The 27,883-nt window shown below is 47.0% G+C and overlaps 1 protein-coding gene across 1 annotated transcript; it reads right to left on the bottom strand.

Moving 5' to 3' along the window:
- Positions 1-15,382: 15,382 nt before the first annotated feature.
- Positions 15,383-27,559, bottom strand: KLF15 (KLF transcription factor 15). Its single transcript, XM_050904883.1, has 3 exons — positions 27,381-27,559; positions 21,851-22,958; positions 15,383-15,738 (listed from the first exon to the last, which is right to left on the bottom strand). Exons 2-3 carry the CDS (start codon positions 22,891-22,893, stop codon positions 15,570-15,572), a joined length of 1,212 nt encoding a protein of 403 aa, XP_050760840.1. The 5' UTR covers positions 22,894-22,958; positions 27,381-27,559; the 3' UTR covers positions 15,383-15,569.
- Between the last annotated feature and the right edge of the window lie 324 nt (positions 27,560-27,883).

Below are 27,883 nucleotides of genomic sequence, written 5' to 3'. Positions count from 1 at the left end.
AAGCCTTGTTTGTCGGAACAATTGACTCTGAGCACAGACACTTATCAATAGAAGCCTAAGCAAATTTCAGGACAAGCTTTATTTTAATTTTTTTTTGCTGACTTGAACATCAAGGTCTTCCAGGGCTGCAGTTGCTGTAGCAACAGGAAGGAGCTCATTAAATGATCAACCTGAAGGCCAAAGCTATCAGAGTTGAAATGACCAAAAGTTAATATTTAACCTAAATCCTGTTATTTGTTTAAAAGCATGCAGCTCACTTTGTATTAGCAGTTGCCTCATGGACCTCCTTCAGAAATAGCTGCAGAACCATGACACCACTGCAATTTTCATACGTGTCCCAAATAATGTCCAGTTCCTCAGTGGGGCAGGCTCTGACAGCTGCCTGCTACCAGACATCATGCAACAACATACTTAGGTAGAGAGCTATGTCTTCTGATCTTTTGTGTCTGACAATCACTTAATATGCATGTGTCTAAGCATGTCATTTTTAATGATTTCCACACTCTAACAGCATTATACTTTTTTTTTTTTTTTTTTTTTTTTTTTTTTTTTTTTTTTAAGAGCTAAGGAGAACAAGTGTGATCCATTTTTAGCCTCATTAGATTCTGTCCTTTGGACAACCATCCCAGGGGCGAGTTGTGCTTTGCCTTGGGCCCTGTAGGCAGAACCAAATGGAAATAGATTGCTGCGGCAAAATTATATGACCCATCCCCTACTATTGCTTAAACATGTCTAGCCTCCCTCACTGCTGTTTCAAGTGTCTGGCAACCCACTCTTCCACAGCTTTCAATGTTAACTGCTATTTTTCATCAATGAAATAGCAACTGTGGACAGTCAGGAGGGACCTATTAACTGGGGCTACTTTATGCTTGTCCACCAGTAGAACAAGGACACGCTAAGGAAGGACCTCACTTGGTCAGCTTCTAGTTTAGTAACATAAACACAACTTCTTCAGTACATGGATGCCAAAGGACCTAAGTAGACCATTGCTTTCAGTAATTTCCTGTGGCTATGATATGGCCAGACTAGGTCCCACGTGTCTCTGACAACACCCATCCCAATTAAACATAGCTTTCAATGAAAATACTAGGAGGAAAAATGCCTCTCTACTTCCTGCTACCAATCCTGGCTCAAAGAAGGGTTCTGTCTGCCCTGGAAATACTCCTCTGCCTACAGCTTCTATTTGGGAGATCTCATTGCAGGTAGTAGCTGCTGACACAAAACATTTGGATACAACCAGAAACTACTAGGATAGTAATTTGTCAAGTCTGTCCTGTCCTAACACAAAGGCAGAGTTTCTCTAGGAGGGATAGGGGATGGCAAGTCTATTTCACAGGATTTGTCCAGGCTATTCAAGGCTTTTAATACACAGAAGAAATGGCAGTTCACTGCCATTTGTGACCTAATTAAACATCGTTTTGTAATTCTGATTAAACAGCAGCAGATCTCAGGCAGAAAATGCAGGTCATGCAGCCAAATGCAGAGACATACACGTCACTGAATCATAGCACTTTCTAATACTTCTGATCCTCCTTCACCTAGATATCAAACCCAGAGTTAAGACCGTGCCAGTAATTCAAACATTCAGGTTTTGCACATTAACGGTCAGCAAAATCACCATGTAAACATAATCATGCTTCACAGCTTTATTTATCCAACAGCTTCATAAAACAATCTTTATTGCCACTGCTGATGGAGTGAGGGAACTCAAAGCTTTATAAATACATTAGAGGAGCCAGGCCTAGGTGCAACTGCCTGTCATGGGCTCAGACCGTTTTTAGCATGAACCTGACATCTCCTTTGCACCACTACAGCTGGAGGCAGTTAGATGGGAGGCTTTGTGTTAATCCAATGCAAGACTATTTGTTTAATTATAAAGAGGTATCATCCTTAATTGAACTGTTGGGTCTCTTACAGAGCTAGAAAACAACATAGAAAGACCTGAGACGCCCAACCACACAGCCCCAGATTTGGCCACGCATCTTAACATGTCCCAGTTAGACAGTACCTTGCTTGGGGTTTTTTTGTTATCCTTTTGCCCTTTGTTCAGCATGTTTCACCCGACCCTGTGAGGGAGCAGAAACAGTAGTGTGGCTGGGAGAGCTGTACACCACAGCTTGCAAACAGGAATGGGAAGGCAAGAAAAGGAGCCATCACGATGGATGCATCCACTTGGGGTTTTTTTAGCTACCACACACGAACGACACTTGTCATCAGGACAGCCTGATCTTCCCTTCCCAGGGACCCTATGCCAGGCCCTGGCATGCCCTGGGCACACTCTTCCCCCATCTTCCTCCTGTGCCTCCTTCGTCCTTTACCCCCATATTACAGCTCTGCCAGTAAATGACCATGAGTCCAACCAGGAAAGGTTTGCCTTGAATCACCTCTACACTGATGCTGTGAAAGGACTGCTCTGCAAGTCATCAGAGATATTTCTGCAAGGGTAAGGATTAGAGCATGCGCTGAGCCATCCCGAGGAACAACCCTCCAAGCAGTAAACCCCAGAAAAAAGAAAAAAAAGAAAACACAAAAACAAAAACCAGCAACACACCAAAGCTCAGCTTTGCTGTTGCGCTATCTCCTGGCTGCTTTCTGAAGCCAGACTCCAAGGAGGAAGTGCACTTGGACTTTACACGCATACGGTCAGCATGGAGAGAGGCTGGGAAGGATGCCTGCGTGTCCCTTCTCTCAAATACTCCCCCGGTATGATCTAACGGCAATCTGCAGATCTGCAGCTGTCAGAGTCGTGTCTCTCTGTGCCTGGTAATCTGAGGCTCTGCAAGCAAGCGGTAGCTGCTCGCCTCGCCTGCCTTCCTAAGGCAACACTTGCTCAAACACAAATATGTTTACTGTGGAAACTTTGTACTTGCCTTACTGCCCTTGCTCTTTGCCAGGTGTTTTTCTTTTTATACCCACAGGAGATGCAGAGCCATGTTCTAATATAGAAATATAGGTTCATGTGCATGTGTTTATTAATAAACAGGTGGGCAAATCTATTTGCTTACTGCCTCATTTGAGTGATTTATTTAGTTATTTTTAGAGCTGTTAGACATACAGACTCAAAGCAGCAACATCAGGGACTGGCTATTGTAATATAACGAAGCTACATTCACAGACTGATTTTTCCAGAGAGAAAAAAAGATACGTAGCTATAAGGGCACCCAGCACCAGTCAGCCCTTTTTTCCTCTCACCAGTTTTAAGCTGGTATCATTATTGTCTTCCATGATGTTGCCCTGGGGATAAGTTGGTAAGAAATTCAGTGTCCAGGTAGATCAGGACCCCCTCTAAGGGCTGCAGTACAGAATCATGCCTAAGCATCCTGATAACATTGCTTAGCGCAGCATATTTTTGTACTATCTATGGGAATATATGTATACACACACACGTAAGAAATAATGTTTTTATCTTCTGATATAAAAAAAGGAGCTTGAGATACTGCTTTTATAGCCCCAGCTTCAGGGAAGATCAGAAACAGACTGCATAGCCCCTTGAGTAAGGCACACAATACAGAAGGGAATGAGAAGTTGGTGCCAACGTAAGACAAGGGGCTACAGCCCCTGGTATCTCCCCTTCTTCCCCCACAGGAAACCTGAGAGATGCTGGGCATGCAGCCCAAACCAACCCTGATCCCACTGAGATCAGGCTGCTTAGGGATTCTCCCAGCCAAAAGTCACCTTAAAAAACCACTAATATAATTCGCAAGTGAAAGAAGATAAAATGCAAAACCTCCTTTCCTCAGGGGACTGCTTTCACTTCTGAGGACACAGTCCTACCCAGATCCATGAGGACACACCACAAGGAGGGGACCTAACACAGCACAGCCAGGCAAGAGGCAGCTCACGAGATGGGCCACAAAGCAAGAGCTTCTAACCAGTTACGGGTCAGTCAGGGTCCCCCAAAAGCTTTCCGACAAGACTGTTCTTGCTGGTTCCTGGGCCCAGTCTCCCTCTGAAAATTGCACAGGGCCTCCCCAAAGCGGCTGCCATGGGTTTCATACCCCTCTCGGGATGCAGACACAGCTGAACAGGCACTTTCGCTGTTCCTAGCATCCTCCCGCTACCCTGTTGCAATAAGCACAGTTGATTGTCAACTTCAGCCAAATAAGCAAGCATAAATGCCAGTAAAAGAAAACATTGCATACATCCCTCATCTGGAAATTATTTTTGTTTGTATTTATGTTCCCACATGTTGTCAGGGTGATGTCTGGGCTCAAGCCCACATGTGGAAAATCTGGACTGTGCCCTGTACTAGGAAACTCTCTAGCTCAGGGGCTAAACTGTGTTTGCTCCTTCTTGCCTCCCAAAAAACAGCCTGTATGCTTGCCTTTATGTTTCAGAGCACAGCCTCTTTTATCCAGAGAAGAGGAAAATAAAGAATTGACAAGAGGTTTATTTTTACGCTAGGACACTGGAGCAGGAGGAAGCCCTCTCTTCTGTGCCAGGAGAAGAAAAAGAACAACAGGTCCAGAAAGGAGCATGATCCCCTGAGTCACCCTTTGTAGCACAGCCTAGGCCCAGCCACCTGAACTGAACCAGAGACCTAGTCTACATCCCCCTGAGTAAGACCAAACACAACCAGGACCCTAAGCTCAGACACCTCAGTTAGGGAGCACCTCAGCTTCCTCCCAGCCAAGCACAATTCATCACCACCTGGGCTTAAGCACCAGCAAACAGTCTTTAGCCACCAGCCTTAAGCCTCTTTCACCCCTGAATGGACCCTCTTTCCTCAAAAAAAACCCCCAACAACCAAAAAAACAAACCAAAAGGTTCAACCACATCAATCACAGCCTCCCCAACATAGTACCTGCTGAAGGTTCATTCCTCAAAGCATCTCACTACACATGCCAGCTGCTCCTTGCTGTAGTCTGCACCTAAACCACCTTCCTGACCAACAATAAACACCCCATCACCATCCCACCCACTCACCTGATCTCCTCCCCTTATGAGAGCCTGGAGATGCCCTCAGCTGAGACCTCTGATTAGATCCAGACCCAGGTGAGACTCCCAGTTCCCTCCCAGATCAACCCAGCAAGCAAAGTTGTTAACCCTGAGTGGGAAGGCTGCTTGAGTAAAAACTGAGAGTGAAGCCATGGCTCTGACAAATTCAGTAAGACTTTAGCCTTCACTGACAGAGCTGAGGCTTCACCTGGGCGAGAGACCCAGTTTTTGTCTTGGTCTCTGCACCCAGAGCCCGAACATGAGAGGTTCCAAATCCATGTGCTACTTATCAACCTGGCAGCCACAGGCTCGCAGATTAAACTTGAGGCAGGACATCAAAAGTTGCAAATCATGTTTCCACATCTGCCAAGGAGGTCTGCCTCTGTCCTTGTGCCCATCCAAAGAATTAGGGGAGCTAATACCTCTGCATTGCCTCAACAATACTGCTGACCAGAGAAAGCAAAGCATGATGAAGAATGACTGAGCTTAGGAATGACTGAGAATATGACCTTGAAGATCTAAACATCTTCTCTCTGCTACAGCTTTTCTCTTTTCCCTCATGATGGTTGCTATCACATTGCAACACTAGTCAGAAACATCATTCTGTTGCTGCTGCCTCCACTTGAAGGCCCTAAAGACTTTAGTTGAATCTTCACTTCTCTTCACTGTTGCACTTCCCTAGAGTATGCAAACGGCCTTGAGATGGTCTTCATGGGTGGATTCTGTGTGCTGATGCCAGGCAAGGGGAACAGCAAATGGCTTTTATCATATGATTACATTTAGAGGTTGCAGCCATGGGACTCTGAAGTGGATATTTTCCAAAGACAAGCAGGAAACGGTGGACATTGTCCCATGAAAATGTCTCCAAACATGAAAGAAGTCTGTTCCAGTGAGCTGTTCATGCATTGGTCATAAAAATCACATTTCTGGGGTTGCTGCAAAGTGAAGGAAAAGTCAACTTCAAAGAGAACTGCTGACGTTCGAACAAAAACACATAATTCTTGAAATTCGCATTTGACAAAAAAACCCCATACAAATCTTTTACAAAAACTGAAAAAATCTGAAATTCATTTGACAGAAAAGTTTTGACTGGTGGAAGACCTTGGACTAGAAGCAGAAAGGAGGTGCCGACAGCAGAGACAAATGGGTTACGGAGAGCCCTCCACTGCCTTCGCACCCCGTTGTCCCAGGGCTCCTCTGTTAACGTAGACACAGATGTGGCCTCATGAGGGGTCTTCAAGGACAAACTAAGAGAAGATTCCACTCCTCATTCTCTCTGCATAGCTGCGTGACTGCAGCAAGTCTCTGAACAGCGCTTCACTTAAATAAACCCCCAGCTGACTGTGATGTTTTGCACTAGAAACTTTATTTGTCTTTAACATTAGCTCATCAATAGAGTCTTTCTGGTACAATCACAGCATCCTCAGTTCACAAGGGAAGCCTCTGTGGAAAGAAAACAAGGAAGAAGGAGCACCACTTCAAAACACCCAACACTGGCAGGTCCCCGCATCGCTGCGAGGGACCAATCCAGCAGCTCTGGGAACTGAACCAGCACAGCCAGCATCCCCAGTGACTGCCTGCCACCACATTAGCAATTCTGCTGTCTGTCTTGCTCCCTTGCTCTCTCACATCTTCTGGTGAACACTTTCAATTTTTTTCTAATGAAAAGGAATTATTTTTTTCTGAGCAGCCCCAAATGTGCTTTATTTGTCCTGTGCATCTTGTTAGACTGCCAGCTGACTCAGGCTATCTCTTACTCTGCAAATATACTGCATCTATGACACAGAGACTCTATTTGCAAGATTTGTTTGTGAGTTACATATACCTACTTATCACTATAAGGCAGGTAGAAGCCTCTCAACAGCACATCGCTCTAGTTAGTGACTAGTTATTTGCTGATCCAATAAACTGCCTTGAAAGTAATAATTAGAACTTATCACAGCAAAGAGTAGAGTATATTAAATCCCACACAAATTATTTAGTTGCAGAAGTTGAATAAAAGATCAGAATAAACAGCAGAGATTACATTGGACTAGATCTTCTGTACTAACTTTCAAAACGGGCACTCTTATGCAATCTAAAATGTTTGTGTTAATAGATAACAGCTAGTGCATCAGCAGCCGGTCATTTTCTTTAAAACAAATGTGTTTGAGAAGAGTAAGCAGAAAGTATCAAAGTTAAGGAAGGAAAGATTGTAGGTAAATGTATAGGAAGGTACTGCAGCTGAACTTCTTGCCAACATGGTCCCCACAGAAGGTGAAGAATACGAACCCATCTGCAGAGGTCACCAAGGGCCATTGCAAGGACTCAAAAAGTCACAAGCAGATATAGCCAAGTTGTTCCCCTACTGCTCCCCAGGTCCTGCAGCAGCTGCAAGGGCCACAGCACACCTGTGCCAGCATCACTTATGCTACATCAGCAAAATGAACACACTTGTCATTTCTTGTGCTTGACCTCGTGCAGGTCTTAAGCCTATCCAGAGGGCTAAAAAGCATACCCACTTCTCCTCCAGTGTGCTTCAATTAATTGCATCTATACATCAGTGTGTACACATCTCAAAATCACATCAAATAATTAAGCTGTGATTAACGCCTGGGTCTGAGAAGGAATTGGTACCTTTGGGTTTGCTCTACAGCTCTGCCACAAGCTCCCCAAGAACTACTGGTCAAATCATTTAAATCCTTTTTCTGACTTTGCACAATGAAAGTGACAACTACTCTTCAGGGGGCTTGAAAGGCTTAATTCCCTATTGGGAAGCACGTTCTGCTCCTTAGCTGGAAGATGCTAGAGAAGTGCCAAATATTATTATTAACTTAGCACAGCTAATTTGTTTCACTGAGATTAGCAAGAAAATGCAGGAGCAAAGCAAGGAAGGTGGCTCCAGCTCTCTGTGGATTCATGGTCCTCCACCCACCAGGGATCTGTCACAGGGTATCAGGTGACTAGCATGAAGTCATCAGGACCAATTCTAATTTGCTAATCATTCCTTTAGGCATGATACAGATTGATTCACATTAAACTTTCATGGGTGTCACTGATCTCATGCACAAGCCTGGATTATCTACAAGGCAGTGCCAGCAATAACGAGTGAGGGGTAAGCGCTCAGGCACCCGGGCAGTTCTTGAGAAGGGCTGTTGTGAGCTTCGGTGCCAAAGAAAATCCACACTCTCTTGAAGGCAAATGTATTACTAATGTGTCTTTATTTATCAGTTGTTGGAATACCCTGTGAGGAGACTAAAGGTCCTGGGTAGCAGGTAAATGAACACCCTCCAGTTGTGCCATTAATTCCTAGGGAGCAAGAGGGAGAGTTACCAGCAAACTTGTCAGCTGTAACTAACTCGATTTTCTGAGAGAGGACAGATTGCTCGTCACCCCATGCTCCCCTTCCAGCCAAAGCTGACCTTCCCCAGAAGGACTTGTCACTTCCAGAAGGGACGAGCCCATACCAGAGGCCATTTCCACATCAGCCAAGTCAGAGAGGCCTCATTTACAGCAAGGGGCTCCCCACATCAGCCCTGCCCTGGGTGGCCCGCATCCGTGTCTCAGCTCCACGGTACCACAGTGTCCTATTCAGACCTGAGAACAGGCACAGCAGAGCCGAGGTCCAGCACAGGCACTGGTCCATGAGACCACTTGCTACGGCACTGCTGCCGTCAGCGCAGCCCGGGTGTTTTTCCAGCCGCTCTGGCTGCAGGACGACCATTCTGACATAATGAAATTTCCAAGCCCTTTGCCCTCCCCGATGCATTAACTGCCACTAGGGACACCCGGTCTGAATGAATCTAGCTCCAGCCAGCTCTCTGAGGTCCAAGACATGTTGTCCATGGAAAAACAACACACACCAGAGAAACAAAAAGTGAGACACTACCTGGCTGCCATTTATAGACTTCTCAGAAAAAGTTAGCGGTCAACAGCCAAACTTGAACGTTTACGTCACTCCTTCACTTATGGAAGGTGAGTTTACTAAATGCCTGGACGCTTTTCAGCCCAATAGCCCAATCCCTGTATTTGCAACCATAACGTTGGAATAACTAACAGGGCTTAAGCTGGTGCCCGTTGGACTCAATAGGAGAGGCAGATGCCAGAGGCTTTTTTAGATACAGAACAGTAATTCTTTGTACCTTTCTTTTTGTGGGTTGCTGAACTCCACCCTCAGTCACATGCAAAACAATTCCTGGATAGGTGTTTCCACTAAAGATCTCAGAGTGCCTTGTAATTATTGAGGTTCCTGGTATCTGGGTCATATGGATAAATAAAATTTCTGCTTTGGGAAGTGCTAAGACTCACTCGAGGCCACTCCAAGAATCAGCTACAGAGTCAGGAGGAGAAAAGCGGTATCCTTATACAAGGAAGGCAACCTGAGGGACTGACAGCGAGCAATCCCAGCCCCTTCTTTTTATGATTGCCAACTGTCCAAGGCACAACCTGCTCGCTATCATTCACTAAACCCCCTGCCACAAAGCTGCTGTTGCCCCAGAGCGCTGTACACCAGCTGCTCTGATGCTGGCTGCTAGCTCAGACCACCTTCCTCCTGCGCAACAAGCAGAGCCCTTTCTGCAAAAAGAGCCTGTCACTCTATTTGTACTGGAAAAGAGAGAACAGTGCCTGTTTGTTACACCATAACTTGCTTCAGTTTCTCTTTCCCTTCTTCCACTCCCTTCCAGAAAACTATAGGCCACAGTCACCTCAATTTTCTCTCCCTTTCAGGATGGTTATGAATCCAACACAAGCGGGGGAAGAGTTACCAGATGTGCACCAGTGCGAGCAAGAGGAGAGCTGGCTTTCCCAACAGTTACTTGACATTCATGTATTTCACTCCCATTTTACCTAACGCCTCGGCTTGCTGCACTCGGCAGAAATGCAAACACTGCCCTCTGCTCATGATGGCCAGAGCCTTGTCAGGTGTTGCTCTAAATTGCAGGACACTTGAATAGCGAGCTGGGGCTCAGTGGGATGCTGGCCAAGGCATATACGCTCCATAGGGCAGGATGGGTGAGCTGATGAAAACTCTCTGCAACAGACTTCTCCAAGGGCTAAGAGGTTCATCCAGCCTCAGCTCTGTAGGAGATCAAGTACTTACACGGGCTTTGAGTCAGCCTAACCACAAAACAATTCAAAAAGTGATACTCGGGTAGGGAATGCAGCGAGAGATGAAGGATGTGCTCCAGCTCCAGCTGGAGGAAGACCTGCACTGAGCTGGCAGAGCAGATTGAAGCTCAGACCTGTAAAACACTGAGGAGCTACAAACCGCACGATATAGGAACATTTGACCACAAGAGTCATTAAGTCCCATCCTTCTAGCTGTATGCAAACACGCACTAGATGTTAAGGGTAGAAGATTCTTCACAGTATCTATTTTTCACACACCTTCAAACACACCCCCCACCCCCAAAAAAAAACCAACCAAGAACAAAACTAAAACCTGTGGGATAAGAGATTAAAAGCCACAAAAACACAGATGTCCCAGAAGAAACGAGCGAGCCAAGGACCGCCAGGATCTGCAGTCCCTGCCTTAGCTTGGAAATTTTTTCCTTGAATAAGCCATGGCGGTCACTGTCCTTGGCTTGTGCTGAAGTCAGTGGGAGCTTAGCACAACTCATTCTTTAAAAGCAATGTCTCTGAATAACAAGCAAGCAAAGCACGGCAATCGCTGAACCGAGTGAATAATGGGTTTCATAGGTGCTGTCAAAAGGGGAAAAGGAAAATCCCAGCTAGCTCCAAACAGCCTTCTATGTGTGTTAGCAGGTCCTTGGTATTTCTCCCAGATGGGGAGGGCAGGTCCGAGCTGAGCGCCCGTGGTACAGCACATCCAGGCTTACATAACCCAAGGGGCCCAGGGTAATCATTAACGCTGGCTTATTGCCACTGGCTTTGTGCTGGAGTCACCTGGTTGTTTGGATTAAATGTATAGTGGCCATTTAGACAAGGAGAAGGCTCCCGGCACAAGGATTTAAGTGGAAACAACCCCCCAGGGAGGGCGGGAAGCGGGGGACTGTTGCAAACATTGCAGGGTCTAAACCCAAGCACTCCTCCAGGAAGCCAGATTTGCCACCTTTCATCACACCACCGTGCTTGATGGGCTGGTTTGGTTTCCACAGGGGTGCAGCTCCCTGAGCTCCCCCCAGACTGCCAGGGGAAAAAGCCTCCACATAACACAGGTCGGGGGAGCAGGACCCTTCTTAGGCAGTTTTACCTTGGTGACTTCCAAGTGCAACACACCAGCAAGCAAGCTCTCGTTCCTCTCTCCTTGGCATCCTTTCCAAAAGTAGATGTTATCAGTGCAGCCTGACTTTCTCTCATCCCCTGTCTTCACCTTTCTTTGCTTATCTGATGTCTCACTTACGTGTCCTATTACTCTTTGCCTTCTGTAACCCACTGTGTGTTATCGATGTGTGGTCTGTGCCACTGTCTGGGGCAAAGGAGATTTGGTTCTGTTCCCATTTCCCCTCTGCATTGCTCTGTCATCTTGGACATATCACTCCACTGCTCTGTGTTTAGCCATGGGTCACACAAGTCAGGTCACCTTACAGAGATACCACTTTACTCTTATTCCTTATGCTTAGTCCTTACCTCGAGTACAACCTTCCCAGTTGACGGCTCCTCACCTCTCATAACACTATTCCTTCACCACTAGCTCTGACGAAGAGACTATTAACAGCCAGAAATTGCCGGTAAAACCTTTTAGAAACATACAGATATCTCGCAAGTGTTAGGAACCAGATCACGATCATTATGTGAAGGCTCTAACACTGCACACGTGTCCATTCACACCTCAGAAACCCAGTTATAGATGTTTTAAGTCAATGAGACTTAGGCATATGTGTAACCATGCCACGCTGTGCTTTGCCGTACAGAGTTGCTGAAGCAAGGACATAATAAACTTTACACTTGTGGCATCAAAGCAATTAAATATATATTTATCTTCAGGTGAGTAAAGAGTAATCAGGCTTAAGGCAAGGCCACATTTTTCTCATGAATCAGCAAGGCCCAGGCAGGCCAGTAATTCCATATAAAACAAACATCAAAATCTCTTTTGGAAATTTCTACTCTTTTGTGACAAACCTCTGAAAACATCATTAATTTTCATGCAGAACTAACTCTCCTTTTACAGCAAACATGGCCCTACTCTTTTGAGCAAAATGTTGCAACTTCTACATAAACTTAAATTTCCTTACAGGTATTAGCCAGAAAAACCCACACAATCCACACTCAGAAACCGTACTTAAAACAGAAAAGAAAAAAGACGAAAGAGAGAATAAGTGTTTCATGGAAAATATTCCAGGCTAAAACATAGCTTAGATCTTAGATTTCTGCACTGCTGTGCTCCAACAGCAGGTATTTTGCATTACTCCAGCTTTAAGTATTGCCTCTTGCAGAAAAATAATAATTTCTGCCCTGAGTGTCTTGCAGGGTGAATTGCCCAATGTTACAGCAATATCAGAACTCCAGATGAGATGGGGAGGAGACTGAGACGCTGGTTAAAATAAAGCAGCTGGTTTAATGCATGATGTCGATAGGGTGAGAACAGAAGGGAATCGGAGATCCTCTTGGTGCAGGCTTGCTAATTAACGCGTGTACGCAACTAGCACTCTTAAAACAGCTGTCCTTAGGACTCTGGTCTTCAGGCTACATCTCAGGAGGTGGTAACAACGTGGAGTGAACAGAACTTAGTCTGCCTCATCCCTCGGTCCTCTTGCCAGACTCATAGGGGTTCTCTGGGAAAAATAATCAGGAGTCTGGAGAGCCCTGGCTCATCAGCTGGTGTTTTTTGGTGGCTGTTCTTCAGGGGGAGACTTTAATCCCTAAGTGCCCATTAGTCTCAGAGTGATTCTTGCTGGGAGAAGATCTGGACCCACTGCACCATTGCTCCCATGGACACTCAGAAGTGATTTTAACACCAGTAACGTTGCTGGTTTCTTCTTCCAGCGGAGGCCAAGCAACCAAAAACACAGTGCAAGAGATGTCCCAGCTTGCAGATCACAAGAGCATCACATCCATGCCCCTGTTGTTACGAATGGGAAGCAATGGTTGTTGCAGAACAGGGCGTCTTCTCCTCAAGCCTGAGGCATGCTTCGTACCACAGATCCTTCACATCACTCTTTCAGACGTGGGATTTACAGAAGAGCCAACTGACCTCCGCTGTGCCAAGCCTTTCTTTCACAATCTAATCTTGTGACTACTGGTCTTACTGCTTGCTCCTTCCATCCAAGGATCACACAAACGTAAATTAAGTCCCACAATATCACTATGATGCGTTATTATCCCCACTTTACAAGAAAGGGAACTGCGCCACATGGCAATTGAGTCCTTTGTCCTGGGTCACACAGTGAGTCACCGTCACAGTCTCAAGCAGACTCTGAAGCCCTTCCTCCTTCACACTAACCACTAGAGGCTGAATTTCCTCAAAACCTGCTTGCTCTAATTTATTAACCACAGTTTTACTGCAGCTGCAGACCTGTTCCACAGTGGTCAGAAACCACAGAAGGCGTTCGGGTCCCAGCGTGGCTGCCAGGTGAGGCATGAGGGCTCCAGCGAAGGGAGAGCTGAAACATCTCGCACCTCCCGAGAACTTTCTGAGATGAGAAAAACTTCTGAAGACAACTTCAGATCTGTTCCATCATCTCCCTGTTACCCAGCATCTGAAAAATTACATCCAGGTGAATAAAAATTTCAAGCGCTATTGTCCTGATTACAGAGCTGGCTACAAAGGAAATTAATGAATAATAATTTCAAGAAGGGATTTAAAATTTCCATTTTCATTTTATTGTCAAAGTAAATATATTTTTATGAAGAACAAAAGAAAATATACAGAATTGTAACTTATGTACACTGGCTTTATAGGTATTTTTGTTCCAATTTACACAAATTTTGATATGTTATTAAAAGATATTTTATATAGATATGCATCTATGTACAGTTTTATTTACATACATTCATAGGATGTGATATAAACCAGTCAATAGATGATAGTTCATTTATATTAATTTCTAGAGGACAAAAGGAATGCATTCGCTTTAGCTAGATCTGCTGTTCTTGCACAGCGCGGGCTCCTGCTCTGCCTAGCGCTAGAATCGCAGTTTCCTATTTCCCATTTTGCCAACAAAAAGACAAACAGATGCCACCTGCGAATGGAAAGGAAATGCAACATCTATTATAAAATCGTTCCTAATTACTGAATTCTATTTTCTTCTAAAGCTTCTTACAATCGCCAGAGTTCAAAAGGAAAAACAAAACAAGAAGAAACACAAACAAAATCACTTGCCTGCTACCATCTGATTATTTGTTTAAATTCCCTTCTTAGCCAGCTACCACACAAATTGTTTCTTTTGGCTACTGTTCTCACCCATTCGCCCACCCCAGCTGCATGGAGCTCTGACATGGCTGTCAGTAAGGAGGGGATTAGCACTGAAGATCACCCTTGGACAGAAGATCTCACAGTGCTGTCCCACCAGGCCACGATGCCTCCCACCCTCCCCTGGGTACAGCTACATCCTGCAAGACCCTGCCGGCCAGCAGACAAACAGACTTAGCTCCAACCAGCGAGGCACTGACTCGCAGTAGATGCTCGGGATGCCCGGTGCTCACAAGGACCACCGGGCACCTCTGGGGCTGGCGCTCTGGTTTCTCCCCCAAGATCACACAAGAGGACAGGAGCAGAGACAGGAACAGAGCTCAGCCGCTCTCACAAATGTCTTCCTGCTGCTTTACGTGCTAGACAACAGCTCTTCTGCTAAAGACGGTGGATGCCGCGAACCATAGTCAAAGGAACGCAGTGTTTCCTTCGACACATGGGCATCCTTTCACACCCATGGCAGCACAGGACAGGAGAAGCATGCACACAGTACGCGCTCAGCCACACCAAAAGGCTCCACTCCAAGCCATTTCATCCAGCCTGAGCTTCCGGGTTTGCTTGGGATATGCCTTTGCTTAAATATATATATGTATGTATGTATGAATATCTATACATAAATATTTATATATAGCCCTAGCCAAGGAAAAGGTAAATGTGAGCCGGAGAAATCAGAGAGGTGCTGAGGCGCATTCCAGCACTCTCCATGCCTTGCCTCCCCCTGTCCCCGACTCCCACTGTTCCTCCTCCTATGGCCAGCCCCTACAAATCCTTGGCTCAGGCAACCCAAAAACAAAGGAGTTGTTTTCATTTCAAAAGGAATTTGCTGTTTCCAAACTGGACAAATAGAGCAGCTTAATAAAAACTCACAATGAATGGCCTGTACATGAGCAAAGCCCTCAGGAATGCCAGGGCTATAATTAACTAGCAGCAAGCAACTCTTACATTTTCCTGTGCAGCAGAAAACAGCTAAAAATAAAACACTGTAATTTCCAAAAGCAGCAGCAGCAAAGGAGGGAAAGATAGAAAGAAAGGAAAATAACATCCTTAAAAAAAAAAAAAAAAAAGACAAAAAGGAAGAAGCATCCCCCTCCCTTGACCCAAAAAGAACTTCATTCTCAAATCAGCTTTGAAGGACATGGGATACTCAGACACGGTGGTATCACGTAACAGCATTGACTGTTCTGTGGAGACAAATAAATTATCACTAGAAATATAGTGAGCAAAGTGCTGTCATCAGCTGTTGTAGGATGGCTGGGCGGGAAGGGGAAAGCGGGACCAATCAGTTCACGGAGCGGACGGAGCGGTTGCTTCGTGGGAACCGATGCACCTTGACATGTTTGGACAAGTGGTCACTTCGAGCAAACTTCTTCTCACAGACAGGACACTGATAGGGTTTCACCCCTGAGTGGGAGCGCCTGTGCCGGGACAGCTCATCTGACCTGGAGAACCTGCAAAAGAAGAGAAGCCTTTTCAGAAAAATGGGTTTTTACATTGCTATGTCTCTCACAGCAGGAAAAAAAGTCCCCTCAGGCCACTGGGAGACTCCGCTTGTGGCAAAGCCCAAACGCGCAAACTGAAAGGGACACACAACAGGGCCGGTCTGGTCCCAACCGGCGGTCAGCAGCAGCGATGGAAACACACAATGCATGGAGGCAACGTTTGTATGAACCTTGCCCTAAACCCAATAACATGGGTACAGCTGAACTAAAACAGCGCTGCTCTCGATCCCTCTGCCAGTCCCCTTCAAAGCCTGTCCCACAACCTCTCTCCTGCAAATCCAAGCATGGACCATTCTCAAGCAGAGATAACAACCGGCGTCCCGCAGGTGAGGTCTGCTCCAAGCTCCCACTGACACCAGCACAACGGACATCCAGTAATTGCACCTAGTTTGAGATGGACTCCAGATAGCAGCCAGACATAACGACCCAGAAGCTACATGGCTTATCAGATCCAGCTGAAAAATTGGCTTTTGTACGTGCTCCTGCAGGCTAAATAAAGCATCATTAACATCTCAGTACCAGAGATGCCCAACATTGTAACAGCTGAAACCCAGGTGGGCCCCAATGGCCATTAGCATAGTTACTTCATGGGTAAATTGGAATCAGGACTGAGCCTTTAATTACCAAAATTGTCTCCCAGAGTCATTTCAATTTTAGATATTTCCCACCTTCCATCTCCACAGAAAAATCCCCAAACAGCCACCGTGAATCCCACAGGCTTTACTGAACTCAAATCAGCTAATCCTTTGGTCTTAACAGCGGGGCTGGCTCTATTTCCAGCTTGGACCTGACTGGGAGCCACAGGGTTAATTAATAATGTCACACTAAAACAGCCCTGTCTGGATGGGTACAAAAAATTTGCTGCCTCACAAAGGGCAATTAAGTGTTTTGTTGCCAGAGCAGTAACAAAGAGCCGCACAGAAAGAGAGCTTGCAAGAAATGGTATCAGCTGTTTATTTACAATAAATAAATGAAGTCATGGGCACTAGCTGAAGAACATGTAGAAAAATGTGCCCTTCTGGAGCAAAATATCACATCACCAACAGAGTGAATACGCTATTTTTATGAAAGGGGGAAAACAAGACCGCTGGGCTCCTATGAATAAGTCCTTCATGCAAGAAAAATAAGTTTCCACATAAAGGTTTTAATTAGCTCTCATCTCCCGCCACCAGTTGAGGAACAGGGCGCAGGCAGTGGGAAAGCTGGGAATGGTTTCCTCAGTTCCCACAGCTCTTCAGTCCGGTGATGCTACCCAGAGAGCATTCTGTAGTCAGCGCAAAGCAGATGCAGATACTACTCACTGTGGGTAAGATATGGTGTGGACACATCTCTCCCAGAGGCATTTCTAGGGGAGGTTTCACCCATTCTCTTGCTTTTCTGCCTTGTCCTTGCTTTGGTATCGCCATGGTGAGAGAGTCAAATTCACCATTAAGAGCAATAGGCAGATGCCCTAATGGAGCCATCGACCTGTTCCTTGCCTGGGACGCTGCTTCTTCGTAAAGGCTACGACAGGGGTTTCTCTTCGCCCCTAGTACCTGCACGTTTGCCTTCTCTAGCAACCCTGCTCCTTCCAGCCACAGCTTCCCAAAACCACAGTCTGGACCTGGGAGCAGCAGGGCCAGGGATTTCTCCCAAGTCCTTAGCAGTGAGCTAGGCGCAGCTCCACATCCCTGGAGGGATGCTCTTGTGGAGTTATGGATGAGCGGGACTAAGCATCTTTCTGGAGAGGGAGGGATGTTGCCTGTGCAGACTGCCTCGCGGGACTCAGCACTGGACAGGGAACGGACCTGTTGCCAGTGGTGGCAACCACGTCCAGGGAAAAGAGGGAGCAGAGAGGGAAAAGTGCCTTTGCAAAGAGCCATCCTTTTATATACAGGCTTATCACTCAGAGAAGGAGTAAAACCAGATGTGGCCGGGTTGCCTTGTCCCATGTCCTTGGCCATTAAGATCACCATCTGCAACAGAAGTGCAGTAGCGCATGGCTAATCCTGCACAAGAGCTCTGCAAGTGCATTTCAATGGGGATTGCATGGATGGTGGGGGAGAAAGAGGCGCATATCAGGAATGAGCAGCTCTGCTCATACCCTGGGAGCTTGGATGAGTTCATCCGACAAAAATACACTCTGCCTCATAACGATGTCCTTAGCTGAAGAGGCAGGAATGTTGCAATACTGTTCCCCAGCAGTCACGGAAAGATCAACTTACAGAGCCCACAGAAATAAACCTCGAGCTGTCAGTGTGTTTACAAAAAAACAACGCAAAGGCTAGGACAAGGAAGCCGGGAGGATCTGGTGGCCTGGCTCTGCAGTGAAATGATATTTGCAGCATGTTCTGGCACTAAGATCACCCCAAGAAAACTGCAAATAATCCCCAGTGGAACGCCATATTCAAACAAAAACAAGGTACCCCCAAGGAACACCTCACTATCCCAAGTCACTGCCATTTCCAGAAGGATTCCTCCTTCAAGAGAAGGACGGAGGGATCTGGGCAATCCCACAGCAACTAGAAGAGTCTCCTTCATCCTTCTATCTGGTGTGACCCCAAAGGACCTGTAACTACATCTCCCTTGGAGATAAATCCCAGAGCTCCCTGATGTGTAGGATGTGTCCTGTGTCTCCTGGCCAAATGAGGACATCACTATGTGGCTCACAGGGCAAGAAAGTTCAACAGCTTCAGCCTAGTACTCCATGGTCCCTATCATGGCCACCAGCCATTGAGACTGACCCAGGCTGTACCTCTCCTCCCCAGCGGAGGGGAGGCTCTGGATTCATCCTGCCCATCCCCAAAGCACCACTATGGTAAACCAGTGCTCCTCCTGCACACCTGCAAATCCCTTTGCACAGCACCAGCAAAAAAGGCCACTGCGAGATGCCTGCCCTGACCTGTCCCACGTGTGGTCCTCCCCATGCTCACCTGGTCCCATACACGCTCCCGGCCACATGCATTACAGGCCTTTAAACCCTCCCTACCAAACCAGGCAGAGCTTGCTTTGCACGCTGTCACCTTCAGAGCCGGCTGCGGGGAAGTGCCTCCAGCCCAACAACGTGGCAGGGCATTTAAACACGATTGCCTAATCCCCTAGGCCTTACAACAACTGCAGCTTTGTACGCTGCTGCACCAGGGGAGGGAAAGCGAGAGCTTCTCCTGCTCCATGCCATAACACGGCTGCTGGGGACCAGCCCACGCTGCAGCTCAGCTTTTCGGTCGAGGCTGTCTCAGGAGCAGCGCTAACCAGAGGCTGCCGTGTGCCAAAGGTATAAGCCGGCATGACACGGATCAGCGCGCCGACCGGTACAGCGGGGTATCGAACGCAACGGGTCACCAGCCACTTACGAACGCCTCTCTGCAGCCTGCCGAAAACAGCTCTTGCCTCGTGCCAAGGAAGGGCACAAGCAAGAAGGGTTCAGCCTCCTCCAGGGAGGTGCTTGGGGCTCTCCAGCTCTCCTAGGAGTTAGCAAAAGTGTTTGCTCTGTGCACACCCCTACCTTGGTGCATTTAAAGCAGGCAACTTCACCATAGCAGGGCTGCCCAGAGAGCTGGGAAAGCTTTAACCCCCCACAGCTCAGCCACTGTGTGCTAGGCAACACTTTGTTTTGTTTTTGAAATTACTATCTTCAGTGAGGTCAGATCTTAAGTGTCTTCAGTGAAAAAATAAATACGCAAGCACAAGAATGCAGGGAAAGGAGGGGGAAAGCAGAGCCCAGCAGTGTTTTAGTGCTTAAATTCATTTGAGATGATATAAAACTGGGAACAAACAGAGAGTCCAGATGCATTCTGGAAAAGGTAAACATGCTTTATTGATGAAAGGGGACTGAGTAATTCAGTGCTCAATTGGGTCTGGCCTTTGATGTGGGAGCAGCACGTAGGGGATGTGCAGGAATCTCAGGCCAGTGCTAAGGATCGCCGTGAGCGCAGGAAGCAGCTCCCCAAGCGCTGCCTCTCCTGCTGGCCAGAAACCTCCCCCCTCAGAGCATAGCCCTTCCAAAGTTTGGGGGTGTTCGGGATTGGGGTACCAGCCTGGGCTGTGAAATGCAACAAGACAAACAGCAATAGAGAGTTTGACAAGCCCTTCCAGCAGCTGTTTGTGGACAAGACACACGTTCCTCGTAGCTAAGGTGATTAATTTCTCATCCCTGTTGGGCTCCTTATCTTTAAAAAGTTGTGGCTGGCTGAAAGTGAAAGTTCAGGGTGCTCCCGGTTGCAGGACCTGCACTTCTCTTGGCCCACCTTACATCTGCATCCTGCTTTTGATCCACACCATTCGCTGCAACACTGGGAGAAGGCAGGCACCCCAGTGTAAATTCAATCTCCATCCCCTACCACTTAATATTTTTCCTAAATGTTCCCCTTGGTTTTGCAGCCTGGGAAACACCAGCTCTGTAATAAGACAGAGCTGGAGAAGGTCACCCACAGGCAACACTCCAGGCTCCTGACCTTGAGCCACAGAAGTCACTGGGAGCATTGGTTTAAATCTCAGCGTGGAACAGACAAACCCTCACATGCCACATGCATTTGTCACAAAAATGAGAGTTTTCCTCACATCCCAGCACAAGGAAAGCCAACATGACACCCACAGACACGTTCACAGGCAGGAGACACATGCGCTGCCTGTGCGCACATACTCTGGCAACCAAATAAAAAGGAGCGGTGCCTCTACTGCAGGTCAGGAGCAAACCAGCCTGCGGCTTATGGGACCAATCAGCTAAATAACATGGCTTTAATTTCAGTGCATCCTGAGCAGCAAGCCACTGAGTCCGGCTCATGAGAATTGCCACCAGTACAAAAGGAAAGAAAATCACCACCTGTTTGTAGAGCCACCATAAACTGAAACGGAAAAGAAAATCACCACAGAAATTAATTGCATTGATCTCCTCAGTCCTACCAAGAGGCAATCTTCAAACTGGTCCAATTGGGGAGCAGAGGATTCAGCCCCATTCTGACCTTTTCCCTCAAACCAATCCAGCCATCTCTAACTGCTGCATGTCTCACATACTTGCATTTTTATACAAGCCTCTCCTGTTACTTTTTACCTTGTCTGTTCCCCATGATCACAACCCATTTCCTCATTAGACATTGCTCGCTGAAGCTCTGCAGAATATTCTTTGAAAGAAATCCGGTTTAATTTAATACAAGGGAGTTAAGATTTTGGTTTCTCCCATCATAATTTGTGGTGCTGTATATTAACACTTGCCAGCAGGCAGGCTAGTAATACAGCTAATTGGGAAGAGAAGGAAGGCTTCCGTCAAAGTGTCCTTAAAATAAAAAGTTGATTTTTTTTAACAAAGTTTTAATTTTGCAACTAGTATTAAAAAAAAAAAAAAATCTCAAGAGATACCCTCTGCGAAACGTTTTGCTCAATCAAACCTGCAATCTTTCATTCAAGCAATGCTTAACTCCACCTCAGCCTTCTGGTTATGTTGTTACATCTGACAGCTTTTTGCAACTTTGAGTGGCACCCACACATTTTTCTGAATCAACGCAGAGAATAAAACCCAGAGCATGCTGGAGTGTCACTGCCAGCATTTCCAGAAGGAGTGGGATGGAGTGCATTTTCTATGAAACTGCACAGAATACTGCTGCTCTTAACCACACTCGCTTATCACAGCCCTTCAGTGACCACGTTTAGCCCCATGCAGTTGCAGCCGCACACAGTGATTCTGCCCTAAACCGTCCAGTTCACTGACAGCCCTCAGCTGGTACCAGCCAAGCATCTGCTGCAGCTGGTGTGTTGCAACCAGACCAATGTGAACGCAAGGTATTGCCTGCGGTAACAAGCTTAATCTGACCCTCTTGGAATGAAATAATAATTATGATGGACTACTTTTATTTTTTTAAGACACTTAAGCAGCTGGTGCCAGGAGGTGATGCTCTGCTATTTAATTTATCAAAGCCCCTGGATTACTTAACAGGAAGAAAAAGGTCTTAATTCTCAAACCAACCGAACAAGTTTTGGGAACAGAAACAGTTTATAAATCAGAGTGCAAACCTACTTGCTCGGCAAGTTAGGTCAAGTGAGCAAGAAGAAGAAGGGCGATTGGACAGTGCTGCACCCCAATACTAACCTCCATCCGCAACCCGGCCATGTGCATGCAAAAGGCTTTTCTCCTGTATGCCTCCTCAGGTGGGCTTTCAAATGGCTGCTTTTCGTGTACATCTTGGTACAACCAGGAAAAGAACATTTGTGCATTTTAATGAGTTCTGCTGCAGGGTTCTTTTGAAATTTCTGACCCATGATGATTCCCGTCTGACCCTGGATCATGCCTCCTGGCCCAATTGGCTTGGCGGCGATGGGGACGGGAGCAATGCGGACAAATTTAGAGGACAAGTTCAAATTGGACGACTGAACTATCTGAGGCACAAGGGCAAATGTCTGTCCTTGGATGTTGACTAGGAGCTGTGCAATTTTAATGTTCTCTTGTGCTGGTCCTTGGGAACTGGGGCTCGTGTTGGACTCCTGTTTGATCTGTACAGGCTGAATTTGGAGCATAACCGGTATCCCATTCTCCAGGGACATTCCTCCATTTGAAGCTTGGCCACCTTCTGTTGAGCTGCTCAACTGTTCATTTTTACTCTCTTTTAAACTAGCGCTGGGTAACATATGGTCTTTTTGCTGTAGTGAAGCAACAGAAACTTGGCTGCAAGCTCTCAAGTCCTTGGTCTCACTTTTAGGTCTTTCTTTGAGCTCCAACTCCATGTTCTCCTCCAGAAATTCCTCAATTTCCTCAAGCGTGGGCTGAAATGGTCCTGAGTCTTCCATATCCACGGCAAATTCAGGCAACCTAAAGTACTCCTCTTTCACTATCGGCTGAAGTCTCCTTTTGTCCCACCATGATGCAGCAGTGTTCCCCAAAGATGCCTGGGACAATAAGTAGTCTAAGATACTGTCCTGACTTTCCGCACTGGACGTGCTTCCATAGCTGGAGCTGAGAACCTGGGAGTCAGGGCTGGAACAAGAACAAAAGCTGGACGAGTCGCTGTCATCTTCCGACAGGGGAGAGGGCAGCATTTGGTAGGACCTCACCCCTGCTGTCATGTCCCCAAAGTATCCAAGAGAAGATCTTGTAGATGAAAAGGATTCATCAGTAGGCAGCAAGTGATCCACCATTCCTGGGCGATCTCTTATGGATATCCCAACAGCATATACCAGGCGGCAAAAGTTCAGGTGAGAGCCTGAGTGTAGGAAAACAAAACAGCAACAGTCAGAAGTTGGTTTAATCATTTATCTCCATGAACTAAAGCTCGTAAAGCCCTCTAGCTCACAGGAAAGTCCAAAGCATCCAGTCTCACTGAGTACACATGCTGCTACACGCTTTGATACGTCTGTACCACCCCCTAAGGACTGTCAGGGCCAAAGCATTTTGCAGGATTGCACCACGTATTTGCAAAAGAATTCTTTCAGAAATCATTTCCCAACTGTGTGCGCTCTAGATTTACAGCTCCCTTCCAGAATATTACTGGCAAGAGAAAATAAATTATGGGCTTTCACCTAACAGTGAAACCTAGAGCCAAAGAAGGGAATGGGGAGAAAAAATAAAGTGTCGAAATTTTTACCACCCAAAAAACAAATTAAAAAAGTTTATTGCTGGTGGCTATAAAACACAAATCCTTTCCTTATCTTGTAGCTTTCCACCAACCTTATTTTTAACTTCCTCCGTTCCTCAAATATAGGCTAATCAGCATAATGCAAGGATCAATCTGTCAGGAGCCAAAAATATTTACTGTGCTTCAGCATTTACTAGGCGGATTTTCCCCTCCAGATGCAATGAATCAGTGTGCCAACGTCATCATCACCTGCACTGCCCTTAATAAGGCTGGCACTGCACTGAGCTAATTACCGTGTCCTGGCAAGCCAGCTGCTGGCTGGTTTCACCTTATCAATCCATACTCCTCTCTCTCCGGGTACAGAGGTTGAGGTGATCTGAACCTCGTGCCAGTTGCTAAACTGGGAGGGCTTGTACGGACCCCCGGCATCTCAATCTGCCGTGACCCACGGCGGGCAGCCATGCTCCCAGTTTCCCCCCACGTTCAGGTGGCGAGCGGGCAGCATCCCGCAAGCCCCTACTCACATGAGCCACAAACCCGCTGCAAGCCCACGGAGGCACAAGGGCAAAAATCCATCCTTTCTAGCGCAGCCCACCGCAATGCTCGCTGACAGCGGCGACCGTCCGGGCTTTCCCAGTTAAGCCAAGCAAAATTCCTAGAAAGGTTTCTGAGGAGGGGAAGGCAGGAGAGGCATCTGCATATTTGTTTTCTTCCCCCCTCACCCCTCCCCCGAGGAAAAAAAAATAAATTGCTTACGGACAGAGACTATGCCTCTTAGAGAGCAAACGCAGAGACCTCCGGACAGAGTGAACACTGGCCCTCAGTCATTCGCTCAAGGTGACTGATTGAAAACAGAGCTGTATATGTGCATAATAAAACAACTCTTTCTGTGGAAGGTATGTGGACTGCAGAGATAGAAGTCATTTGATCAGCCTATGAGGTTTTGTGTGTGTGTGAATTAGGAGGCATGTGACCCAGCGCGAAGGAAATGCCAGTCAATCTTGTTACACGCTGTCATTTTCCACAGGCTCTGCTGCTGCGCTTTGGACACTTTGCCATGAATAGTCAATAGCTCCCAGTTTTGTGCAGGGAAGGGGATGGTTGTTACTGCTATTGCAGAGCATCCTTGCTCATAGATCTCCAAAATTTGCCCTGTCTTTGCCTTCTCTGGAGAAAAATCAAAAGGCGTCTAGGCGCTCAGTGCTGCAGCGAACGCAGAGTGAGATATTTTACACAACACCCTTAAAGAGCTCCATCCCATTGGCAGCATCTATTAATATTTCACAGGAAACAGGGGGGAAAAAAACCAAACATATTTCTTAAAGATACAGCTTCCTCTTTCATACGCACATGGAGGAAGTAGGGGCAGGTTGAAAGAAAGACTTAAAAGTAAGATTGCACATTTTCCTGGTATGCATGGCCTGTCAGTCAGCTATGCCTCTGAACAGATAATGAAATACCCACATGTGCTGAACACGAGGAAGTTCAAACAGAGGTTAGTGGCTCTGTTTTGTGACCTTAGCCTATAATCATTTCTTATAGTAAAAGTGAAGAGTCAGAAGAGCTGAACTATTTCTAACACAGGACTTTTTTTTTTTTTTTTTTTTTTTAAATCTCTGCGTTGACAGAAAGTTCCTCCAGCAGAAGTCCCAGAGCTGAGCTATTCCCAGGCTTGAAACAGAAAACAGAATCTGCTTCCGAGAAGTTTGTATTGGCTTCCAGTAAGAATTCACCCAAGCAGCTTGTTTCTATCTTGCACCAAAAGTTGGTGACTGCCTTATGAAATGTGGGGCAGAAAGGAGGACTTGCCCTCACATGTTTTCTGATCCTCCCTCCTATGTCTGCATTATTCCAGCTTGAACTTCTGAAGAATGGTGCTGTAAGTGAAATCTGGACTGCAACGTGGGTTTTCTTCTGTTATTTTTCTAAGAAAAGCTGGCATGCTCTGCGTGCAGGGAAAGAGCGTGCACCAATAGCAGTTGGTAAAGTTCTTTTTAAAAAAAAAAAAATTCATGTTTTCTGTAAATGCCTGTGAGAACTAGGAAGCCACATATCAAAATATCCATATATTTCACCGGGAATAGAACTAAACCCTAACTTGAGTAAGGGCTTAAAGGAGAGGGGAAAAAAAAACAACAAACCCCTAGCAACTGCTGTGAGCAATGTATCTCAGCAGAAGACAGCCAGCACGCTTATTTCCCCATCTCTTTTGACAAGGAGCAATGTCACTTGATGTAATGAGAGTCATTTTAAGAAGAGAGGGGACTGTCAGAGGCAAATAGATCCAGGCACATTACGGGCCAGATCTGCTTTCTGTGCACTCTCAAAACTTGCAAAACAGCCAAGAAGATTTTGGGGAATGCCTGGAATGCAGGATCGGGCCCAGGCTATATTTTATCCTAAAGGCCAGACTAACAACCAAAAGGCTTTCATCCCTAGTTTGCCTGAAGACACAGCCAAAACCAGAAAATTAAAAAACAAAAACAAAAAAAGCCAGGGCTGCGCAAGCTATGAAAACTAATGACGCTGTTTACATAAAGCACTTTCCTCTCTAGGAGCCCTGAAACCACGTTAGAAATGTAAGCACCTAGAGAGGGACCTCAGCGCCTGAGCCACTGAAAACCAGCCACTTCTGGAGTGAAATACAGCAGCTGTTCAACAGCACACGGCAGCACGATGGTCTCCAACTTTTAAGAGTTCCCTGGGTTGTTATGATGTCCTTTCTGCCAGAAACACGTTGTTCTGTTTAAAACCTGTCCATCTAATCGCCAGCTAAAAAAAAAAAAAAAAAGGACAAAAAAAAACCCCCAAAAACCAGAGAAGGCATATTCTGACTCAGAGGAACATTAAAATGTTAAGTCCTGGGAACGTGCTGAAACACGGGGACATATTTCCCAGCCTGTCATTTCTGGACGGTCAGTCCAGCGCAACCGATCACACAGCGGTATATGGGCTCAGATATGCTGACAGTCATTTCCTATGTATACTGCTACAGCTTTTTCTAGTTTAGGACTGACCTCTTTAGGGTTTTCTCTTGTTCCCTAGAAGATTTTAAATCTGTTCAGGCTGACTCCTGCTCCACAGACAGAGCCATAAACCAGGCAGTGAACCAGGCCCAGCATTTCTAAGAAATTAAAATAGAAATGCATGGGGGGAAAAAAACTAAAAAAAAATAATAAAAAAAAGAAGCCAACAGCCAGGAGGAAACCCCTTTGCTCTCATCCCTTCTGCACAGTGACTGCGCTGCTCCCCGGACCCGGGGGGGAAGACTGGGGGTTGTTTAGGGTCTCCCTGCTTTTTTTTTTTTCCCAAACCCACCACCTCTGGGAAGCTGCAGAAACGTTCCCAAAGCCTTATTTTCTGGAAACTACTCCCCCTCCACCCCCAAACTTTGGCTTCCACAAGAGGAAGCACTTTCTCTGCAGCCGGCACTGGCGGCCGGCCGGCCCCCCCCCCCCCCCCGCACCCCCCGGCTGACCAAAACAACGTGCGGCATCAGCCGCCCGGGCAGTGAAAGCGGGCCGGGTGGGGGGAACACACAATTCCCACCCCAGCACAAGCACAGCCAGGTTTCCACGGCTGCAAAGCACTTGCTTGTTTGTTTTTTTTGGTTTGTGTTTTTTTGTTTTGTTTTGGGGTTTATTATTATTTTAATTGTTTTCCTGCTCCCTCCATCCCTTTTCAGGAGGCTTTGGGGGCCCGACCCCCCCCCCGGCATGGTCTCCTGGTCGCGATGACCGGGAGTAACCCATACCCCCCCTCCTGTCACACCATGGCACGGCACAGCTCCAGCCTGAAAACAGCCCCCCAGCCCTGGCCGCAGCCCGGCACCCCCCTGCTGCACCGTCGGGGGGGGGGGGGGGGGGAAGGCGGAATTTAACCTTCCACACACCACCCCCCCGCTCCCCCCATGACCGGGCAGCAGCGGCACAAACACCACCAGCCGCCCCCCCCCCCCCCCGGCTACGGGTGCTGCGGCAACGGGGTGCAGGGGCACTGCTAGCGGGACGCGCACCCGCGCAAACCTCCGCGCCCCTCGCACACCCTTACCTGAACTCCTCTGCAAGCCGGGGAGCGGGGGGAGAAAATGCCAAGAACGATGAGAAGAGTGCAAAAACAACAATGAAAATAATAATAAAAAAAAAAACAAAACCAAACCACAAAAACAAGAATAAAAAGCAAAAATAATTATAGAAATGATAAAAAAAACCCACAATAAAAATGCAAAATTTTAAAACAACAACAAAAACAAAAACCTAGAGGACCCCACGATAACCAGAACAAGCCCCGGCGGTGAGCAGGGGAGCGCGGAGCGGCCGGAGGCGGGCGCAGCTCCCCCGGGAGGCGGGTGCGCGGCTGCGGAGCGCGGCCCCGCTCCCGTAGTACTATATCCCCCTCACATGACGGGCGCCCGGCGGCGGCGGGGGAGGCCGGGGAGAGGCTCGACCGCGTCCGCCGTCCCCATTGGCCCCGCCGCGGCGGGGGCCGGCCCGCCACCGGCCTCAATGGGAGCCGCGGCACCGCCCGGCCCGGCCCCCGGGGCGGTGCCCGGG

This window comes from Gymnogyps californianus, chromosome 13 (assembly GCF_018139145.2).
Source record: "Gymnogyps californianus isolate 813 chromosome 13, ASM1813914v2, whole genome shotgun sequence".
Classification (NCBI taxonomy): Eukaryota; Metazoa; Chordata; class Aves; order Accipitriformes; family Cathartidae; genus Gymnogyps; species Gymnogyps californianus.
Note: the sequence above shows the minus strand (reverse complement) of the source record. Positions and strands in the feature narration are given on the sequence as shown.

Coding starts and splice junctions, on each gene's coding strand:
- KLF15 (XM_050904883.1), bottom strand. CDS start 22,893: ATGGTGGATCACTTGCTGCCTACTGATGAATCCTTTTCATCTACAAGA. Junction 15,739..21,850: donor TGGCCGGGTTGCGGATGGAG/GTTAGTATTGGG, acceptor CTTCTTTTGCAG/GTTCTCCAGGTCAGATGAGC.